The sequence below is a fragment of the Ochlerotatus camptorhynchus genome, unplaced genomic scaffold, assembly GCF_037179485.1.
Source record: "Ochlerotatus camptorhynchus isolate MF236.1 unplaced genomic scaffold, CSIRO-AGI_Acam_v1.1 ptg000387l, whole genome shotgun sequence".
NCBI lineage: Eukaryota > Metazoa > Arthropoda > Insecta > Diptera > Culicidae > Ochlerotatus > Ochlerotatus camptorhynchus.
The window spans coordinates 153,102-174,217 of NW_027040874.1; the positions used below are offsets into that span (position 1 = coordinate 153,102).

Consider the following 21,116-nt stretch of genomic DNA (forward strand, 5'->3'; position numbering starts at 1 on the left):
TTATTTCGTCAACCAACGTAGACTAGTACAATTAATTAATACAGTTTTGTTTTCTTAAATATATATTTATATAAAAAAGTAATACTTAGATATATATCATAACAATTAAGGCTGGTAAGTTACTGTAGTAACTGGAGCACCTAGGTTAAAATGAAATGTAATTTATTTTGAATGTGAAACAAATAAAAAGTTAAAAAAAAAAACTTTTCCACGAGAAAAAAATGAAATTTTATCTTTAAACGTATTTATCTCGAAACGGGGTTTTTCAAACTGGCGTGGGAAATAACTCTAACCAGTTATCATCATTATAACTTTATGACGAAGCAATATTTTATGATTTTTTTTTTCGAGAACTTCGAGAAACAACAACATGATCATGCTAGGTCTGTAAGATCTGCAACTTATTACCTCTTTTTCTGATTGTTTTATTCTGAGCTGTCCCCTTAAGATATCTAGGTGGTTTATAGACAGTCTTTTTTAAACTAATTGCTAATTTAATAGGATTCAAAACAATGCCGTCAAACCTATGAACCACAATATTTATGCGCCTTGTGAAATCCTCCAATTTTTATTTTTTGTCTGTTGGATTAGTACCAACCATAAACTAGCCATATACAGAAAAATAGCTCAATTGGTTGGCAGTATCGATAAACCGGTTGATGAACCACCGCTAGCACCCACCGCGTACTTTTTCCAGACAAAGGTTTTGGTTCAGTGTGTTAAAATACCCAGGATGTCAGTGACGATTGTCAAGTTTTTTCTGTCAAATCTGACGCCAAATGCTATTTTTGGCAATTGGCAACATTCTAATCTAGAATCGGTGTATAATGAGTTACGCCTATAGTCGCTATGTTTATAGTCTGGCGGATAGAATTTAAAGCTATCAAAAAGCAGAACCAATTCAATATATTGTAGACCAACAGTTGAAAAGGTACTATCCACTTTAATAAACAAAACTTCAGATAGTTCGTTCTTCGCAAACCGAACGCTAATTAACAGCATCATCCGTTTGGATTGAAGTAAAGCCAGAAATTTGAGAAAATATTTCTTCTTTAAGAAGACGGGGTAGTGAGAAATGCATTTAAATTACGCATTTTTGACGAAAAATTACGTCTTTCGGGGGGGCAATTTCAAAAAAACCAAAATCGACCACGTTACGAAAAGAGGTCAGGTTTTGACCACTTATTACTCTGTCAATAGCGGATGGATTTAAATTCTAAACAAGCCAATCGATTATAAATTTTTCTACGAAATGAACACTTTATCAATTTTCAATAGGTCACAATTGAAAATTACACAAATGTCCAACTGGTGCAATGGTGATCAAAATTATCACCGATTGCCTGCAAAAAGTGGTTTCCCTAACACATTCGCCGAATATTGATACCAAGCACGTAATCCTATGTCAAATCTCCGGTCGTGTTTTGGATACAACCTCTTACTTTTCAGAACTCAGTCAAATGTCAACAATTTATTTTTTGTTTTATTATATAAGGTGAATCATACTCATCATTTTCAAACTGAACAAATCCGATAAAATGTTGATGCATCCCAAGAATTGGGTAAAAACTCGTGAATTGATGTTACCGTGATTAGAAATCGAGAGATCCAAAAGGATTTGCTTTATTATCAAACATTGATTACTTCGCACAACATAATACCACACCACACTGCTAACATGGAAGCAGTAACCTTTTGGATATATTACGCTTCCTAGCTGATCCTCCGAGCGTGGTGACCTTTCCGCAGCGATTTATTTTACTCCTCTGGCATTGTATCATCCGCCATGGTTGTGCTGTGGAATGTAAATATAAAGGAAGAAACTCCCGTCGATAACAATAATAAACCAGCGGCTGAGATGGTCTCCGGTAACACAAATAATACGCAATATTCATCTGTAGCGGAGATGCCACTGTTATCTATTACCTTTTGCCTCATTTCCTCGCCTTCAGCGTTATCAGATGCTTGAACGCCAGGTGCAGAGTAACCTCCAAGCGATACTTTAAATCTGCGAACTTGATTTCCGTGCTCAGACGAAAATTTCTAACGATATGGATGATCATTATTTTGTTGCTAATCACCGCATACCGAGCACCGATGCAGTTTCTCGAACCCCCGCTGAAAGGCAAATACGCAAACGGGTGCCTTCCGCTCGAACGCTCGGGAGCAAAATTTTCCGGATCAAACTGATCCGCATCCGGTCCCCAAACGTCCTTGCGTCGGTGTAGAATGAAATAATTCAACAAAAAGATGTTCCCCCTTGGAATGCGGCAGCCATCCAGTTCAATTTCGGTCAGATTCTCTCGGGCTACGGTTGATCCCACCGGTGCCAGCCGCATACTTTCCTTGTAGAATTTGTCCAGAAATTGGAGATCTTTCAACGAATCGACTGTCAGCTCTTGCTCATGGTCAGGTAGTTTGGACTCAATTTCCAAGGCGAGTTTCTCCTGCAGCTCCGGGAACATCGCCAGGAAGAGACATGTGTGGGCTACCATGTGGGCAGAAGTGTCATAACCCTGGTGGGAAACATTTTCCAATTATCAACATGATTGCTTGATTGAATAACAGCATTAGGGAAGATGCCTACCGCACCCATGATGGTGAGGACTTGTTCACTCAGATTTTGCTCGTCGAAATTGGTTTCGGAATGAGTACCGGATAGAACTTGGTCAATGAATAGCTTGGGTCGTCGAACTTGGTAGCCGTCGTCGGAATCCATGCTTTCAGCCTTTGTGCCAAGAACGCCCCGTCTGTCTTTGATGATCTAAAAATATTGAAAAAAAAGATACAGAGTTACTCAATAGCCGAACATACAGTGAGGAATCCTCCTTCACGATAAAGGGCGCAAGCTAGGAACGGGTACTAAGGATGCTAACAGCCAGGCATGGAAAATCATTTGCATTCATTTCGTGCATTCATTTACAATCATTTGCCTCTAACTTTTTTCATCAACATCATTCCACAAAATGATGTACGTTGCTTTTGTAGGTTTTGTTGTTAGCTGCAACTATTGTTAACAAGTCAAATCCGTATCTCTGATGCATGACGAACCAGAGCGAACAGAATCCACTACTGTTTTTCAGTGAATGTATTTTACATTCACTGAAAAACAGTAACAAGTTCTGCCCGCTCTAGTTCGTGATGCATAAGAGATACAGATTTGAGTTATGAGCAAAAGTTGTAGCTAATAACAAAACCTACAAAATTTCTATACATCAGAGGCAAATTAATGTAAATGAATGTTTGAAATGAATGTAAATGATTTTCCATGCCTGCTCACAGCACTTGTAATCTTCGATAATTGGGGCTGTTAGGAATTATGTCATTTGTTTAAAAATGTCAACCTTTATTGTCGGAGGAAAATTATGTTGCACTGTAAATCAATAAAATGACCTTCCAATAACCTCCTTCTTTTCCTTCTTCTAGGCTTATGTTTTATAATCAAGCATTTTTCCAGCCTTTAAATCAAGCTGTGTTCCAATTTCCGCGTAAAATTTAACCCGGAGTTAAAAGCGCCAATTCGAAAATGATTGTTCATTCCCATTTATAATTTGGACGCACATAATGGGTCATTTCTCCTAACATACAAAAACGCTAAAGGGTATCATTTTGTAGGATTACCAGAAAAATTGTTCGTCAGCATTTCGGATAAACTGGAAACGAACTATTCTCTAAATACCTTCCCATCATGTCTTGTAAGTAGCACTGTCAACCTTTTCACCACTTCTCTAAATCAGATGGCGTGTTGATTGTTCTGCCACATTTCTTCAATTTACGTTTGATAATAGCCAAAAAAAATTTCGATGGGACGAAAATCTGGACAATTTGGTGGATTGATTCTTTTTTCAATAAAATCGAAATTATTCTGCTTATACCATCTAATTACATCCCTGCTGTAATTGTAGATGGCTAAGTTGGGCCAGAACTTTACGGGACCTGCGTGTGACTAAATGAATGAGAAAATTCTCCTCTGGAGACGTTCCTCCTTGTAAAGTTGTCCATTAATAGTCGATCCAGTAATGAAAACCTTAATTTTCTTTCCACAACTGCAGATGACTTGCCAAATCATCAACTTGCTAGCAAATTTATCTGAAAAGACAAATTTGAATTTATCCGGAGCATCTCCCTTACGTTTGGCAAGGTAAACATTTGACCCGGAATTTGTCAAAAGTCCATTTTTACTTTAATTCATCGTAAATTTTCAACGTTAGTGTGAATAATTTTTACACGTCTCTCGCGTTCTATCTTCGATAACTTCTGAATGTGTTTATCCTGATAATTTTGTTTCCCACTGAATAAACAATCTGTTCGGGACAACACCTCTGGCACCACTACCGTCGGACGGATCGGTCGGAGTGTGAAATGTCATGCGAGCTGTCAGCGAAGAAAGGATGCAAACGGAAGAGGAGAAGAATATCAAACGTCAAATAAAATTACATGCAGAAAGTTAGCAGTCACGATAAACTTTGTAGTGGAAATCGAAATATAAATGTGGGGAATTTGTTGATAAGTTTAGCGTGAGTTAGTGGTTTAGCGACTGACATTTGATGATCAGGTAGATATTCTTAATTATAAATCTAAATTAGCCTAATTGTTTGATTGAACTAGGACGAGATCACTTACGGCTAATACTTACAACTATAGTACGGAAAGAAAAGCTGAGGTCATCTGCAAGAGAATAGCGTGCAGAAACTAAATGTAAGTCAATATCCTCTTAAAATTAAAATGATTAAAACTAATATTAAAAATAAATTGCAGCTTTGATCTGCTATCTACACAAGGCAGATTCCAAGGACTGTTTCCTAAGAAATCCGAACAAAATCCCTTCATATCAAAACACTTTCACAATTTCTTGCTACGACAACTATTACGCTACAGTAATTAAAAAGATGTGGCCAAATACTAACTGAAACAGACTTTAATTATTTGTTATGGTCAACCATTCACATTTTTGCTAAAATTCGGCCATTTTGGATACACAGCAAAAAATTAATGTTAATATCACATCAAAATGGATGCACTTCAATCGTGTCGAAAACATGGTGTAATATTACTTGCCAAAAAGGACAAAAATTATCATTAATACAGTGCATGAACTGACATGACGTTGCTTTTACTGCATTTGCTTATTTTAGTGGCCATAAAAATTACATGAGATTTTCGACATGACTGAAATGCATGCTCTGGGATGTAATATTAAAATTTATGTTGACACGTAACATGAAAATTTCGGCAAACAGTGACAGATAGCAGATATGAAGCTCAAGTGTAGATGCCGGGCAAAGGTGATTTATCCTAGGTTACAAATTCGCTGTTTTCGTCGTCGTAGGCACCGTCATAGTGTAGGGAGTACCGTTAGTATATTTAAATTAACTATCAGCCGCTGAAACTATATGATCGCGTATTTCTGTTGTTCATTACATACCAAGTGAAAACTTAATCATATTTTGCCGTGGAGTGTTGTGGTTTTGAGATGCTCGATAACCCTAGAGGGATCGGTTTTGCTTCATGAGCAGAATTTAATGGGTTTAACCCCAAGCTCTCCCACAACATATTAAACCACCATCGTTGGGTTCCGATAGCATAAAGCGTAGTTAATAACCAATAGTTGAATTGTTTAAACCATGAGTTTCGGAAAGGGTGTATGCGTGAGCTAGTTTGGAAGACATTATTGGCTGCTTTCAGAGATGTCACTTCATTTGAATAGCTTTTTGTTAAGTCAATCGTAGATTGTAGTGGTAAGCATGATTACCTCTCACCCCAGCAGGCCTGGGTTGAATCCAATGTTCTGAGGCATAACATCTCTGATCATGCCTTCCTTCGGAAGGGAAGTAATGCCATTGGTCCCAATTCATGAGTTGATTGGTCATTGGGTAGGGTCCAAGTGTGGGAGCTGCCTCCCTGGCGTCGGTAGCATTGGTGCTCAGAACGGAAAACAAGATCAACGGAAACCAAATCAAGGGAAAAAAAATACCTCTAGAGTGCGCGAAAAACTGTGAATTACATTGAGTGATGTGGTTAAGTGTCGAAAAATAAGATGAAAAGTGCAGTTACTTTTTCATGTTATATAAAAGGACATATAATTTACCTTGTTAGGCAAGTTTTTTTTTTGACAATATGTTTAGTATTACTTCTGCGTGAAGTCAACGATTTACATAGTTGAAGATGCTAATTTCAAATAACAGACTGAAGTGGTAATTTTTATACGATAGATGGAGGAGATGAAAGTCTAGAGTTGATAGTTCCGTTAGAGTACGACAGTGTGAAAATTGCTATCTATATGCAATTTTCACACTACTGTACTCTAACGGAACTATCAACTCTAGACTTTCATCTCCTCCATCTATCGTATAAAAATTACCACTTTAGTCTGTTATTTGAAATTGGCATCTTCAACTAAGTTTTTTTTTATTTTCTTCGATAGAATAAAGTGCTGGTGCTTCCGTTCCTCATAGTTAAATTCTAGAAACAAATTTAAAAAAAATTATGCTTATCCTCAGAGAATCCCATCAGGGAACAATTGCAATAATTGAGTTATTTCCCTCGCATAAACGCTGTATCACCGATTATGTGGAAAAAAATAATCTACATTGAACTACCAACATCCAATCGACCGATACATACACATCAAGAAGAAACGACCAAAGGAGTATACTCCATTTGAAACTCGGAAAAGTTGATGATCACAGTCAAGCAGACCAGTTTTGCTGAGATTATTATTATCAATAAATTGGATTATTTTTATCTATGAATAAGGATTTTGATTAACATTGGAGGTATTTGGTGAGATCCTTGAATTAAACTATATTGTATAAACATATGATTGTTAAATTCACTCTTACATAACTCGGAGCGTTTGGTACGGTATGTCCACGCATCCTTCCACCCCTGTAGAATCACGAAATAAATAAATATATAATCTTTAAATATATTTATTTAAACACGAATCATCTTTGCGGAAAATGCAACGCAGTTGGCCTGGCCGTTTTGATGTTTGTGTCATATCTCAGGCGTTATTTAACCTACTCATTTTCAAGGATGCTTTCTCGTACTGGCTGCGTTTGTATTATATTAGATTATATTCGATTAGATTAGATTCGATTAGATTAGATTCGATTCGATTAGATTAGATTCGATTAGATTAGATTCGATTAGATTAGATTCGATTAGATTAGATTCGATTAGATTAGATTCGATTAGATTAGATTCGATTAGATTAGATTCGATTAGATTAGATTCGATTAGATTAGATTCGATTAGATTCGATTAGATTAGATTCGATTAGATTAGATTAGAAATTGGTACTGGAACGGTACAGCATGCCAGGTCTTTTAATTTGGTTCAGCCGGTTTCAGTTGTTGAAAACGGATTTCATCGAACATTATTTCTGATCTTGTTTGGCAACTCACTAGGTAATCCGCCTTCAATCTGATCGATCCCCCTTGTTCGCTGCGCACATCTTCATCTTGTTCCAGTCAGGTTGCTACCAAAAACTATTTTCATTGGGTCGTTATGCGACATTGCTACGATGTTCTCAGCCCACCGTAGTCGCTCGATTTTCGCATTCGATCTAAATTTCTTAACTTAAAACCTTAATGATTCAATCACAAACGAAGTAACAGACGGAGCGGCTCGAAAACTTTGGTGACGAACCTACTATTGCAATTTTTCAGTGTACCACATGGCAACACTACTACTGGATTGTACCAACAATCAACAATCAACCAACGATTTAAAATTGGCTCACTACTTGACTAGCCTATTGGTCCCAAGCAAATCGATTTACATACCCCATTCTAGTATACATTCCAGTACTACACTATGTTTGTTTTGATTCGCTATGAAAGTTTGACAGATAAAATGGGGGGTTCGTGGATTTTCCTATGTTTCGAGGGGTACATCGATTAGCTTGGGACCGAAGATTGTACCAGAGCTGAGCCAAAAATTTGAGCTCATTTCTTCGGGACCTTCTGGTCTTAGAGTTACCTCTATGATTGTACCACATGCCAACACTAAATGTACTAGAAGAATGTTAAAAAAAAGACAAAATGATACACTCTTTGCACACTGTCAAAGATCAATGCACACAAAATCAACTTTGTTCAAGCTTTTAAGAAAATTCTATTACAGTGAACCACATTATTTTAATTGATTTCTTCGCCAGTTAGTCGTCTGTCACTTTGTTTGTGATTCAATTCTTTTCTACATTGATTCAACCATTTCCGAGCTAAATCCAATCTTTTCAAAATTGGTTTAAAATTTCTTGAAGACCAAATCAGAAACGGTTCAGGAAATTACTCATTGAGGTGACACTTTTCAAAGCAGATTCAAAACTGAGTCTGAACTTTTTGAAGTGAGTCTAAACTTTTTGACGTAGGAGTACGTCTTTGATTTCTATATGGGGGTACACTTTGTGAAAATCGAAAATGGAACATGTAACAAATTATGAAAGATTTTGAACATTAATAGCTCAGCTGCCCCTGGTCCAATTTCAATAATTTTATCACCAATCGATCAGAAACATGGCTACGCATCGATTACAATGCTTCCGAATGTTGATTTTCAAACAAAAAACTATTGAAAAACTGGTGAATGTCCAGCATTGTCCAAAAGCGTCGAATTAACTAACAAATCCACCAATTACCTACATGCATATGCTGCTTCCCCAGCACAGTCGTCAGAGAGTAGTAAGTAGACGAAACAAGTCAAAGTGACATTCGCCTCCAATCCTCGGGCGCGTGCGAATAGGGAGGATGGAATTGCGTAATATTTTGCACACTCATCGCCATACTCAGAACCACTGTGTGTTGGTGTTCGGTCGTCGAAATTAGTAGCAGCAGTAGCAGTGCTTTCGGTGTGTGGCGTTGAAAATTGTTCTCCAGTAACAACGAAAGGCTGCCTGCAAGCAGCGAGCTGCAGAGCCCACATAAGAAACCATCAAAGGAGGAAGAAGCTGCACCGCTATGCTATGGATCGGAATCAGTAGCTCTTCGTGAGTCGCTGAGGGTCGGTCATCTATGCCATGCGTGTCACCCTCGCTCCAAATGACATAAAGCTCGACAGCCTCATCCGTGTTAAACACCCAGCTCAGAATTACTCAACCATCACTACAAAACGGTCCTTTTCAGGACCACCATAAATGTGTTAAGAGTATTATTTGGACATTTGTCAAGGTCATCAGTTCCCGCAAGCAGCTAGCTATCAAGGCTCCACCTGGTCTCTATATAACGTGTGGAATTGTAGGCCCGAATGTATTGGTGAGATTAATCATCGTCCGACCATTTTCCAGAACACGCTGGTAGGAAGTGTTAAACATCCATATAGAATTTGAGAGAAGTGGGAATAATTCGCTTTGGGTGTATATTCAGTCCCCAGAAACCCAATAAAATCAAATTTGTTAGAAAATACGCTCTGACGAGTTCAATCTCTCGAAGTCCCTCCTTTTTTTTACATATTCTGCACAAACGATACTTTCCCATTCATATAATTCGGAAGGAAATCCTGTGAAGGTTGAATTGAATACACTTTAATACAAAAATGCACAAAACTTAAAAATTCATATATAACAAAAAAATCAAAATAAACCTTTTAAAGTCGGGTAGATGAATCGAAAATTCTCAAGTTGACAGTCCCTTGGATTCTCTTCATCAACTTTCTCTTTGAAATAAATACTACAAATTTGATACGCTTACAAATAAAAAAAAACGGAAAGAGTTAAGATAATTGATGATTGATCAATTAAAAGAACAAAATGTGCACATTTGTTCCGTCCACTAGCGGTCCTACGTCAAGCTTCCGTTCGTGACCCTAGGCACAGACCCTTCTACTTTTTTGTTATGTTATTCAATCCTTTGTAAAGTTGTCAAAGCTTTCCTGAAGTGAGATTTAAAGATTTTGATGGGGAAAAAATAATATAACAGGACATATTTTCATGATTCATTACTTGGTAGGATAGTTGCGATATTGTGGTAAAGAATTTTACTTGAAAACCTTAGAGAAATCTCAAATATTGTTGATCTGGGAAATTGAATTAAAATATCACACAATTTGGGAAGTTCTCCTAGCAAAATATATCTTCTAACCTTGTATTGAAATAAATTTTGTGATAAATATATAAATTGGAAATTTAAGGCAGTGCAAATTATAGGACCACTAGGGTCAAAAACATGCATATTTACCATACCATAAAATATTAAGGAAAAAATAAATAAAAAATAAATAAACCAATGCAGTAAAAGCAGCGTCATGTCAGTTCATGCACTGTATTAATGATAATGTTGCCCTTTTTGGCAAGTAGCATTACACCATATTTTCGACACGACTGAAGTCACTTTGATGTGATATTATAAATATTTTTTTGCTGTGTAAGTTATGGAAGTTACCATATGTGATTCCATCGTTAATGCAAAAGTATTTGAGTACACCATCTTCACTGCCATGATACCATGATTCTAATACCACAGAATGTCAAAATCGACATACCAATGACTCTTATTAATCGTTAATCAATCATCTCGCTAAAAACTCCGCTAGGTTCCACTGACTAAGAACCACATTCAATTTGACTAAGAACCACATTCAATTTGCGCGCATTTTTCCCGCGCGGTCGCACAATAGTATCATTTCTGATCACACCGTAGCAACCCGAGCAGGAACCGATAGCTAATCAATAACAAATGAATATCTTAATGTGGTATGATACCAGATTTTGGTATGCTTGTGGTATAAAATCTTGTTTTGATATTATTCAGTTATCGAAATATTTTATAAAATATCAAATGTATACCAAAATAACAAAATGTGATCTTTCAGTTTTTTTTAGACAATAACACCCCAAGCAACACCATTTGTTTCTCAATGAGTAACAACAACCTTAGTGTGACTAATAGACGATCTAAATTAAAGACAATGCACCGCATATGAAACTTCATTGTACCGTAAAACGCGCAGAAGGTGGAGTCTCTTTGCAACTTATGTTTGTTGCAAAAGGTGTTGCAAATAAGGAGCATGTAACATGATATTTGAATGCTACAAGTTGAGATTTCAACTGACCTAACTGCAATGTTTCACTTAAATATTTAAAACAGTACTGTGATGTTTTCGAATGCATGTAAACGACATTCCAGTTAACCACATAAATGTATTGGATATTTTTGTGAGGTGATGCGGAAAAAAACATACTGAAGCTTTTATTTGGACGGATAAATCAGAGATAACAATCGTAGAAAAAGTCATTTGAATAAAGGTATGAAAAAAGTTACTTTAAAATATTGATAACTAGTCCGTTTTTTCAGACGCATCTAGTTTGATGGTGAAATTACACATTTTGCATCAAATAAATATACGCGCCTTCTGAAAATTTACAAATTTATGCCATGACCCCTATTTCATGAAGTGTCCTACCCTAAGGCGCAGACCTAAATTCTAATCAGCATAGTTATTTAAATTATATACTGTACAACTAACAATTAAGGCCGTTTTGTTCAGCTTTTTTAAACCAAATAAGCGTTTTTTATGCAGTACCGATAGATCCTATTAATTTTCATTTTTGAGCTGACAGAAACTTTATTGAACTCAAAAATGCTTAAAAACTAATTTGAAGAAGTATTTCATCTATTTAAAATTAGTTTTTTTAAATAAAATAAATTTAATAAATTTTTGTTAATATCAACTATCAATCATTCAATCAGCAAATAAAGAAAAAAAAAAAAACAAATTAAAAAAGCCTGTAAACCAATGGGAATTAATGATTTTAACTCTCAAACCCCCACTGTCTTTTACTGAAAAATGCTAAAACTTTCATAATTTCGTCATTTTTGAACAGATTATTTTTATCTATCCATTGCAATAGAACCGTGAACTCCTCAAGTTTTGATGAGCATTGCAGTTTTTAAAAAATGTTTTTATTCGGAAAATATTACGAACTGAAAAAGTGTATTTTTTGACTTTGGGGGTTTGAAAATCAAACGAAAACTTACCGGTTCGATTTTTTTCGGTGCGTTTTGATTTTTCTAATAGGAGGCAATCCAAAAATGATGAATGGGTTTTTGAATGATCATGAAATTCCCTCCCCTTCCTTGTAAGACTCTCTAAAGTTTCCAGTTTGCAACTCTTTACCCGTAAATCTTTCTAAGATTTTAAAATTTTCAGAAAATCGTTAGATATTGATTTGGGAAATTTGTTACATGCATTTGCGCATTTAATGTATTTGGAGGTGTTTTCGCTTAAGATAAAATTATGTTTTTCACTCACTTAAATTGTCCCCCCATCTTGGATTTCAAAATGACGTCAGACATAGATGTCCAGTTTCTACACGTCACCCTGATTCCAAAAATACTCATATTGTGGAGTATTGACAGTATTTTCCAGTTTTTCATGAACCGGATACCACCATCTTGGATTTAAAAATGGCGTCAGATATAGATTTCCAGTTCCTACACGTCACCCTGATTCCAAAAATATCCATATTGAGGTATTGACAGTATTTTCCAGGTTTTCTGTAACCCGATGCCGCCATCTTGGATTTCAAAATGGCATCAGACATTTATTTCCAGTTCCGATACGTCACCCTGATTCCAAAAATCCCCATATTGTGGGGTTTTCCCAGATTCCCAAAATCGCAAAAAAAAACTTGTTATTTGGAATTTACTTCGTAAACGGAGGTTCAGTGTATAGTTCTTTAATGTCCTGCACTGATAAAAAAATCAAAACGCCCTCACAAGAGCAAAATTCTGAATTGATTTAATTTTTTTAATGTTTTGGATATTTGTGAACATTCTCCATTATAGCAACATAATTTCGGCCGGTAGTGTACATTTCATCCAGATATAATCCAACTTACTGAACTGTTGCAAACATGTTAAATAGTACGTTACAATAATGTAGCTATTTTGCAAGACATCATGCAAAGTTTACATTAAGTATTTTTTACGTTGCAGATAGGTGGACATTAAAATTAATTATTCATATTAAACTGCAACAACACCGCAACGATTTGTCAACATAACTGCACCATTACGTATTATCGATGGTATCCATGTTCCAGTTATGTTAAAATAAGTAGCAAATGCGTAGTTTGAACAATCATAGAATTTGTTGTGTATGTGTGTGCGTTAAACGTCCCTTGTCAGTAGTAATGTGACATCGAGTGGTAGCGAGATCGATGCAGTTCCTCCGTCAGAAGCCATCAGGTTTCGGCACTTTGAACCACTAGTTCTGGCAATCCGCCCGCTATTTGGTGCCGTTTCCTGTTCGCCAGAAGTTCCGGCAAATACGAGCTCCATCTTTAACGGATCCTCAACGGCCACATCTCCGTTCGGCGGTATCAACATATTTGCTGCCCCACCCCATGCTCATGCAACAATCAATCCAACGTCATCTCAGGCTTCTCACCGTTCTATTTAGCCCTTTGGAACACCCAGTCGGTCTTTAGTCACCATCGTCCCCCGCCATCCGTAATCCTATCGTCGCCAACACTTCAGTCCCCAGACAGAACCTGAAAATTTGGATCCAGTCAACCCTCAGGACGGCATGGGACCACGAATGGTTCGCCAGGAGAGACCTCTTCATCCGAAAGACCAAAGGGGTAACCCCTCCCTGGACGGATTTCCCAAGGTTTAACGACCAAAGATTCCTGTCTCGGTTAAGAACCGGCCGCACCCGCATCACCCACAACATGGGGAGCAGCAGTGGCGGAAACACCTGCAGAACAATAATGACGGTCGAGCACATTCTAATAAACTGCCCTTGCTTCCACGGACCACGAGAACTTTACGGGATCCCGGGCAACATCCGAGACGCCCTTCAGAATGACCCGGTAGCAGAGGCACAACTGATATGTTTCGCGAAGGAGGCCGGAATCTACAAGAGAGTTTAACCCATATATATTATTACAGTAGGCCCGGCATTCCCTGCCGGTAGCGGGTGCCAGGTCTCTCCTGGCAGCTTCTACCGGTGGGGCCCTGCTGGGGTCCTCAAAACAAAACAGAAAACACAAAAGATGACAGCAACATAGTAAGGAAAAATAAGTTCCCCTCTGGAACCGCAACCACCATTCAACTCCGTAAAATAAAAACTCTGTACCTTCGCTCACTTTGGGATACCCCATTCTGGGATGTCCGGAGACGAACCAGCCCAGGGCTGAAAGTCATAAAAAAGATTAAAAAAAAATCCTGTCGTCCTCGTCGTGATCTTCCATTTCCTATGCAGATGTCAGCACATGCATTACGATTTCTCCGCTTTTGCCAATGTTGTCCAAAGTGACAAGACATATTTGAGCCATGGTAGACACTAGATGGTTACAACAAACCTTTACAGTGACAACTTGATTCCGTTGGTTGCAAAACGAAGTTTGAAAACTTATAGATTCATACGCTTAATTGGAACAAGATTTCAAATAGGTTCTGCAACACATCTTGGTTCGTCAACTTTTTAGTAACATCTCGAAACAGTTGCTCAATAGGTACAAAAAACAAATAGTTCGCACTCTGTTGCACAAAAGCTTAAAGAAACATAATGTTTTATGGAACTCTCATTCAACAAACACAACACAAGTTAGAATTGTAGCTCAAGTGTTTCATACAATATCACGTAGCATATAACTTCATACCAATTTGAGTGAAACATGTTTGCTCCTCCCATTTGAGGCATGATTTGACAGATCATCCAAGCAGTATATTGAAACAGTTGAGTTTCATTATTGTGACCTAAAGTAAATGAAGCAACAAAGTTGAAACTTTGTCGTATCAAGATTTATTTCCTATTCCATTTAAGGGATTTCTGGGCAACTTAAATAAAAAAAATAAAAGAATTTAGATGTTTTCTGTGTTGCTTGGGACCTAAAAGAGTTATTGAATTGGTATTACAAGACCTTCAAAATAACAAACTATGGTATTCTGGCATCTTAAAAAGCGTCTGTTATCCGATGATTTATTAGTTTGTTATTCGTAGAATATTTTTAAGGTATTATATTTGGTATTTTACCTCTTATGTCAGCCTCACTAATTCCATATTAAGGTTGCCAGTTATGCTATTTTCATATCTGAATTTGGTATTAATAAGTTAATTTTTCCTGCTCGGGAATGCTTAGTGAAACGATCTATTGCCTAGTTGAGAAGTTCAAAAAATAAATTCGCCCCCTCCCTATGATTCAACCTTAGTTACGCCAATGAGTATGGCACTAAAGTGCCCTTAGCGAGGTAGTAATCAATTAAGTCCAATGGCACATACTTGATGCTCAAGCCCAGCATAACAAGTAGAAAAATATGAGATAATCCATCACAGTCCCAAATTGTAAAAATCCTATTTGATGTGAGTATCCTAGCAATATGAGAGCCCCAGTAACAAGAAAAACTGGCATTGAAGAATCCACAAAAAAAAATCCTGACTGTACTACAAATGAATTTGGATATTGCAAGCGATAATCATATGCGTTCGATGCTTTGCACGGGGAAAAGGCAAATCCACCTCGAAGCTCTTCAGGCAATCATGTCATCTCCACTTACCCTAAGAGCAAAATCCAGACAGTTCTGTCGTGCACGATTCTCCTCCTTGTGCCCTTTTGTGAGACGATAGATACTTTCGTTGTAAATGCTGACACTTAGCACTCGCGTGGCCACTTTACTCATCAATCTGGAAACAATATTCGTTTCCATTACACTCAAACAACCAGCCAATCGCATCTACACCTACACCTGCATGCTTCGCATGAACTCTCGTTTGCCACTTCCATTCTTCAGACCCGTTCCGAGCGTGGTTCCGCAGACCATTTCCAGTGCACACTCGGTAGTAAATTCCAACATGTCAACCGCCGTTCCTTCGGGGCGGGATTTCAAATTCTGAACCAATTTTCTGGAAAACCTTTCAAATATCGGCACGAAGCTGTTCAGTATTTTTGCATTAAACGTTGGGTTCAGTGCTTTCCGATAGGGTCGCCAAAGGGAATCTGCAATGTTGGAAAGGTTGCTTCAAATCTTACTCACTGATATTGCGTCCAACCCGATGCTAACATTTCGCCGAAAATAATCCATGCTTCAACTTGACAAACTCATAGAAGAACGGTTTCTCGCAACAGTTTGGATCGGTTAGAACCTGCTGTATCAAATCCGGATGAGACACGTAGAAAATCAGCTGCGGTCCGAGCCATGCCTTTCCGATCCGATCCACAGTCTGCAGCACTTTCACAAAGTTTTCGAACCGTTGCAGTTCACTTTTACCCAGAAATACCGACGCGATCCCAAGCAAAGGATAACAGGGACGAATCGTTGCGATGGTGCGGGCAAATTTGGCTGCATGATGTTGTCTAGTCGTATCGAGCAATATAATCAGCAGCAGCACTATCACGATTGCTAGCAAAGCAAACATGTTTGGTCACTTGAGTTGAGTACATCGCACTGCAGGGCGATCAATCGAATCGGCAGAATTAAATAGTTGGCCAAGCTGAGAATGTCATTCGCGAATGAGGTTGTCCAAAATGGAATAGCAGTTTGCCATTGAATGATTTTTCCATGCTACTGTGCGCTTGGGAAGGTGCTTTTACCGATAGTCGGTCGTGTTGAACGCACTTCCACAGTCGAGAAATTTTCGAACCCAAAAAATGCCTAGACCGGACTGGGAATTGAACTCAGGCACCTCCAGCATCCTTTACTGGCACAGTTTTGAAAAGGTTGGCATTATTTGAAATATTATCCACAATTTAACAGATTACCTTTTGAAGTCGCATATTAAGACATGCAATGCGGTGATAGAATAAACTGGCTAGAGAGGTTTTTTTATAATTTAATAAGTTCAAATGGTATTGATCTAGGACGCTACAAGTAGGTGAACATGGCGATAATGTTGTACATAAATTGTACCGTTGATGATTACATTTATGTATTTGGTAACTTCTCCAATTTTTCGACACGTTTGTATTCTGAGTTTCCATCAGATCTGCAATTATTGTATATAGTGGACAGTTGAAATACGACATTTTTTTGTAATAAGAAATAATACAATCAGCTTGAACTATAATTAAGGAACAGGGAGCAGATGACGGTCCGTTTAATTTGGAATAATACTACCACAGCTCGTTAATCAAAAAAGTTCGCGATGTCAAATGTATCAAAAACATTACAACTTACCTTTCATATCACATCACAAATTACATTTCAAGTTTTATTATAGTCTACTCGCGGTTTTTAAGAGCAATTAAAAAAAAATTAAAGGGTTGTGTCATAAACACGACCGCAGTATGACGTAGAACCACGCAAAATTGATGTTTGGCATGCATTTTTGACTATTAAACTTATTATTATGAATGGGGCGGGGCAGAACGTATCTTTTGTGCAGAATATGTAAAAAAGGATGGACTTTGGATGTTAACCTAATTGCATATATAGAGGTACCAGATATGTTTTACAGTCAGCTGTGTGTAATTTACCAACATAAATCATCGAATATGCCTTTCAAGTAATTTTTTTTCTTATAGTTGAAAGTTTTGGTGCTGGAAGAAATTATCGTAAAAACTTTTGTTTTACTAATAATTGTGGTTTTGCTTAAAATTTATTTCCCGGAAAAAAGTGATCGTGTATTTTTCGGGCTGTTTTTTGGGGTGGAGAAGTTGTTGGTAGGGGGGGGGGGCGAGGGGGTTTAACATGCACAATTTTCCAAGCATCATTCCTCATTATGGTGGACACGCCGTGATCCAACTTTAGCCGCTGACTTGGTCATGATTGCTGCAGGACCAAGTGCCACGCCGTCCGAAGTGGCAATGAGCTGAGGCTGTTTTATATGAAAAGAAGAACGATTTGCAACCGCACCTGACAGGATTTCACGCCGTTTTTTTATGAATGCCGGAGCAAAAAGTTTCTTTTGTGCAGAATATGTAAAAAAGGATGGACTTTGGATGTTAATATAATTGCATATATAGAGGTACCAGATATGTTTTACTGTCAGTTGTTGGTAATCCATCGAGTGTATGTCTCCTGTTAAGCAATTGTTTTTTTGAAAATGTTGGCTCTCCATGTAAAAAATTAATTGTTTATACATAATTGTGGTTTGCTTAAAATTTATTTCCCGGAAAAAAAAAGATCGTCAAAGTCCATGTGCCTTTTTCGGGTTATTAATAAGGGGGGAGGGGGTGTAACATCAATATTTTGTCATTCTCATTCCTCATTGTGGTGGACACGCCGTGATCCACCTTTAACCGCTGACTTGGTCCTGCTTGCTGCAGGACCTAGTGCCACGCCGTCCGAAGCGGTAATGAGCAGTGTGTGTGTGTTAAATGATCTTTATTTCATGATCATGGATGATTACCATATACATTTTTCTAAGTGATTTAATTGCTTTCTTCATCTTTAGGTATGGGCAAAATTCAAAATTGGTTTTACAGAATTAGTCCTAGACTTAGTACACGGTCGACCACCTTGGTGGGATTGGTTCGTTTTGTTTTTAGAATTTGAAGAGAAACTACTTAATAAAGGGTGATACGGTCAAAATTTGGTCAAGGGAAAACGCGTGTAAATCGGTGAAATCGTTTATTTAAAAAATCAAATTAAATTTCTTTTTCAAGTTCAATTAGTATAAAATTCAGGAAAAATATTCAGTTAGGCTTCCGCTTTTCCAAATCCGAATTGCCGGGCCTTACGCTTGACCCCTGCCATCAGATTTTGTACAGCCACCTTGTCCACCTTCTTCGCCGCAGAAAGCCAGTTTGCCTTGAACTGCTGCTCGCCCTTAGCAGTTTTTTTGGTCTTCTTTAGGTTCCGCATGACAATAGTCCAGTATTTCTCAATTGGGCGGAGCTCTGGCGTGTTGGGAGGGTTCTTGTCCTTGGGAACCACCTGCACGTTGTTGGCGGCGTACCACTTCATGGCCTTTTTACCGTAATGGCAAGATGTCAAATCCGGCCAAAACAGTACGGAACAACCGTGTTTCTTCAGGATAGGCAGCAGACGTTTATTCAAACACTCTTTCACGTAAATTTCTTGGTTGACAGTCCCGGAAGCTATGAAAATGCTGCTTTTCAAGCCACAGGTACAGATGGCTTGCCAAACCAGATATTTCTTTGCGAACTTTGACAGTTTCATGTGCTTGAAAACATCTGCTACCTTTCCCCTTCCTTTTGCCGTATAAAACTCCTGTCCCGGAAGCTGCTTGTAGTCGGCTTTGACGTAGGTTTCGTCGTCCATTACCACGCAGTCAAACTTTGTCAGCATCGTCGTGTACAGCCTCCGGGATCGCGCTTTGGCCGTCGTATTTGGAGTCACTACCTTCTTGTAAGTCGATAGTCCTGCTCGTTTTTTGGCTCGATGCACGGTTGTAGACGATACACCCAGCTTATTTGCGGCATCTCGGAGAGAGAGGTTAGGGTTTCGCTTGAAACTACCGGCAACTCTCTTTGTCGTCTCAGTGGCTTCCGGTTTTCGATTTCCCCCCGATCCAGACTTCCTGGCTGTCGACAAACGTTCCCCAAACACTTTAATTACATTTGTAACGTTGATTTGGCAACTTTTAGCGATTTTGCCAACTTTGCGTGCGAGTAGCTCGGATTTTCGCGATGCGCGAGTAAAATTTTGATACGCTGCTCTTCTTGCTTGGACGGCATTTTGACAACTGAAGAGTGAATTCCAAAATCAAAATAGGAGCAACATTCTACACACACACACCTTCAAAATGAGGGGTGTTCAGGTTTTTTAAATGCAAAATTGAAAGAAATACGTCAAGTTGATATTGACCAAATTTTGACCGTATCACCCTTTACTACTATTTACAGCTTAAAACTAACCTACTCTACTATATACACTTAACCTATTATGTACAAATTGCTTATTAAAGCATGTTCAGAAAGATTGCATTTTTGGATCAATTTTGTTGTCATATCATCAATTTTGGAATCTAATTTGGGAATTTCTGCCTCTTGATGGAGGTCTGCTATTATTGTGTCTAATGGACGATCTAGGATCATCCTCAACACTCTATTCTGTGCAACCTGGATTTTGTTCCTGTGGGTCTGAGCGCACGATTCCCACACCGGGGCGGCATAGAAGATCGCGGGGGCTATGATCTGTTTGTAGACAGCCAGTTTGTTTTGCCTTGAGAGGCGGGATCTGTGGCAAATGAGCGGATACAAACACCTAACCAAGGCGGAGCACTTAACTAGGGTTTTCTCTATGTGCGAGCGGAACAGGAGCTTCTCATCGAACAACATCCCGAGATAATTAACATCAGCGGACCACTTGACCCTTGTATCATCGATTATTACGGTACAGGAGGGAGACGGTTTAAGTTTTGGAGATTGTCTGTGAAGGAACATGATCGCTTGGGTTTTCGAGGCGTTGATTTTGATTTTCCACGTGGTGGCATAATCAGTAAAGGTGTCAAGGCATCGTTGGAGCTTGTTCGTAATTTCACGAGGCATCCTACCCTTGACGGCTATCGCGGTGTCATCTGCGAACAGGAAGAACACGCAACCGTCTCCTAGAGGAGGGATGTCCGACGTGTAGATGCTGTAAAGCAGTTGTCCTAGCAGGCTCCCTTGCGGAACACCTGCTAGGATCGGAAATTGTCCCGAAAGAGAACTATTCAACGACACCCTGAACGACCTTTGCTGGAGGTAGTTACGGGTGATTTTCACAAGGTATGGTGGAAAGTTGGAGTTACAAAGCTTGTATATAAGTCCGTCGTGCCAGACATTGTCAAACGCCTTTTCGACGTCTAACAAGGCCATGGCTGTGGACTTGGATACAGCTTTGTTACTCCGGATGTTATTCATCACCCGCACTAGCTGATGATTGGTGGAATGCCCCTTGCGGAACCTGAACTGTTCCGGAAGAAGAATGTCATGTTCCTCCACAAACTTGTTCAGTCGGCTGAGGATCAATTTTTCGAACAGCTTGCTCAGCGCTGAGAGCAGGCTAATCGGTCTGTAGCTTGACGGTAGTGAAGGGTCTTTCCCAGGTTTGCGGATCGGGATGATTTTTGCCACCTTCCAGATGCTTGGAAAGTAGTGCAGCTCCAAGCATCTGTTGAGGATGGCAGCCAGCAGCGAGTGCACCCTCGCGCTGAGATTTTTCAACTCTAGGTTGAATATTCCGTCAAACCCGGGAGCCTTCATGTTCTTACTGTGTTTCAGCGCT

The 21,116-nt window shown here is 38.6% G+C and overlaps 1 protein-coding gene across 1 annotated transcript; it reads right to left on the reverse strand.

Moving 5' to 3' along the window:
- Positions 1-1,736: 1,736 nt before the first annotated feature.
- Positions 1,737-16,362, reverse strand: LOC135710469 (cytochrome P450 4c21-like). Its single transcript, XM_065233058.1, has 6 exons — positions 16,008-16,362; positions 15,691-15,943; positions 15,504-15,630; positions 2,588-2,764; positions 1,927-2,516; positions 1,737-1,795 (listed from the first exon to the last, which is right to left on the reverse strand). Exons 1-5 carry the CDS (start codon positions 16,360-16,362, stop codon positions 1,935-1,937), a joined length of 1,494 nt encoding a protein of 497 aa, XP_065089130.1. The 3' UTR covers positions 1,737-1,795; positions 1,927-1,934.
- Positions 16,363-21,116: the final 4,754 nt, after the last annotated feature.

Bases quoted from the DNA above. Each gene is read 5' to 3' on its own strand.
- LOC135710469 (XM_065233058.1), bottom strand. From the start codon at position 16,362: ATGTTTGCTTTGCTAGCAATCGTGATAGTGCTGCTGCTGATTATATTG. The intron at 2,765-15,503 runs GTAAGTGGAGAT...CAATATTTTTAG, and splicing joins GTCTGGATTTTGCTCTTAGG to ATCATCAAAGACAGACGGGG. The intron at 2,517-2,587 runs GTAGGCATCTTC...GTTTCCCACCAG, and splicing joins TCCTCACCATCATGGGTGCG to GGTTATGACACTTCTGCCCA.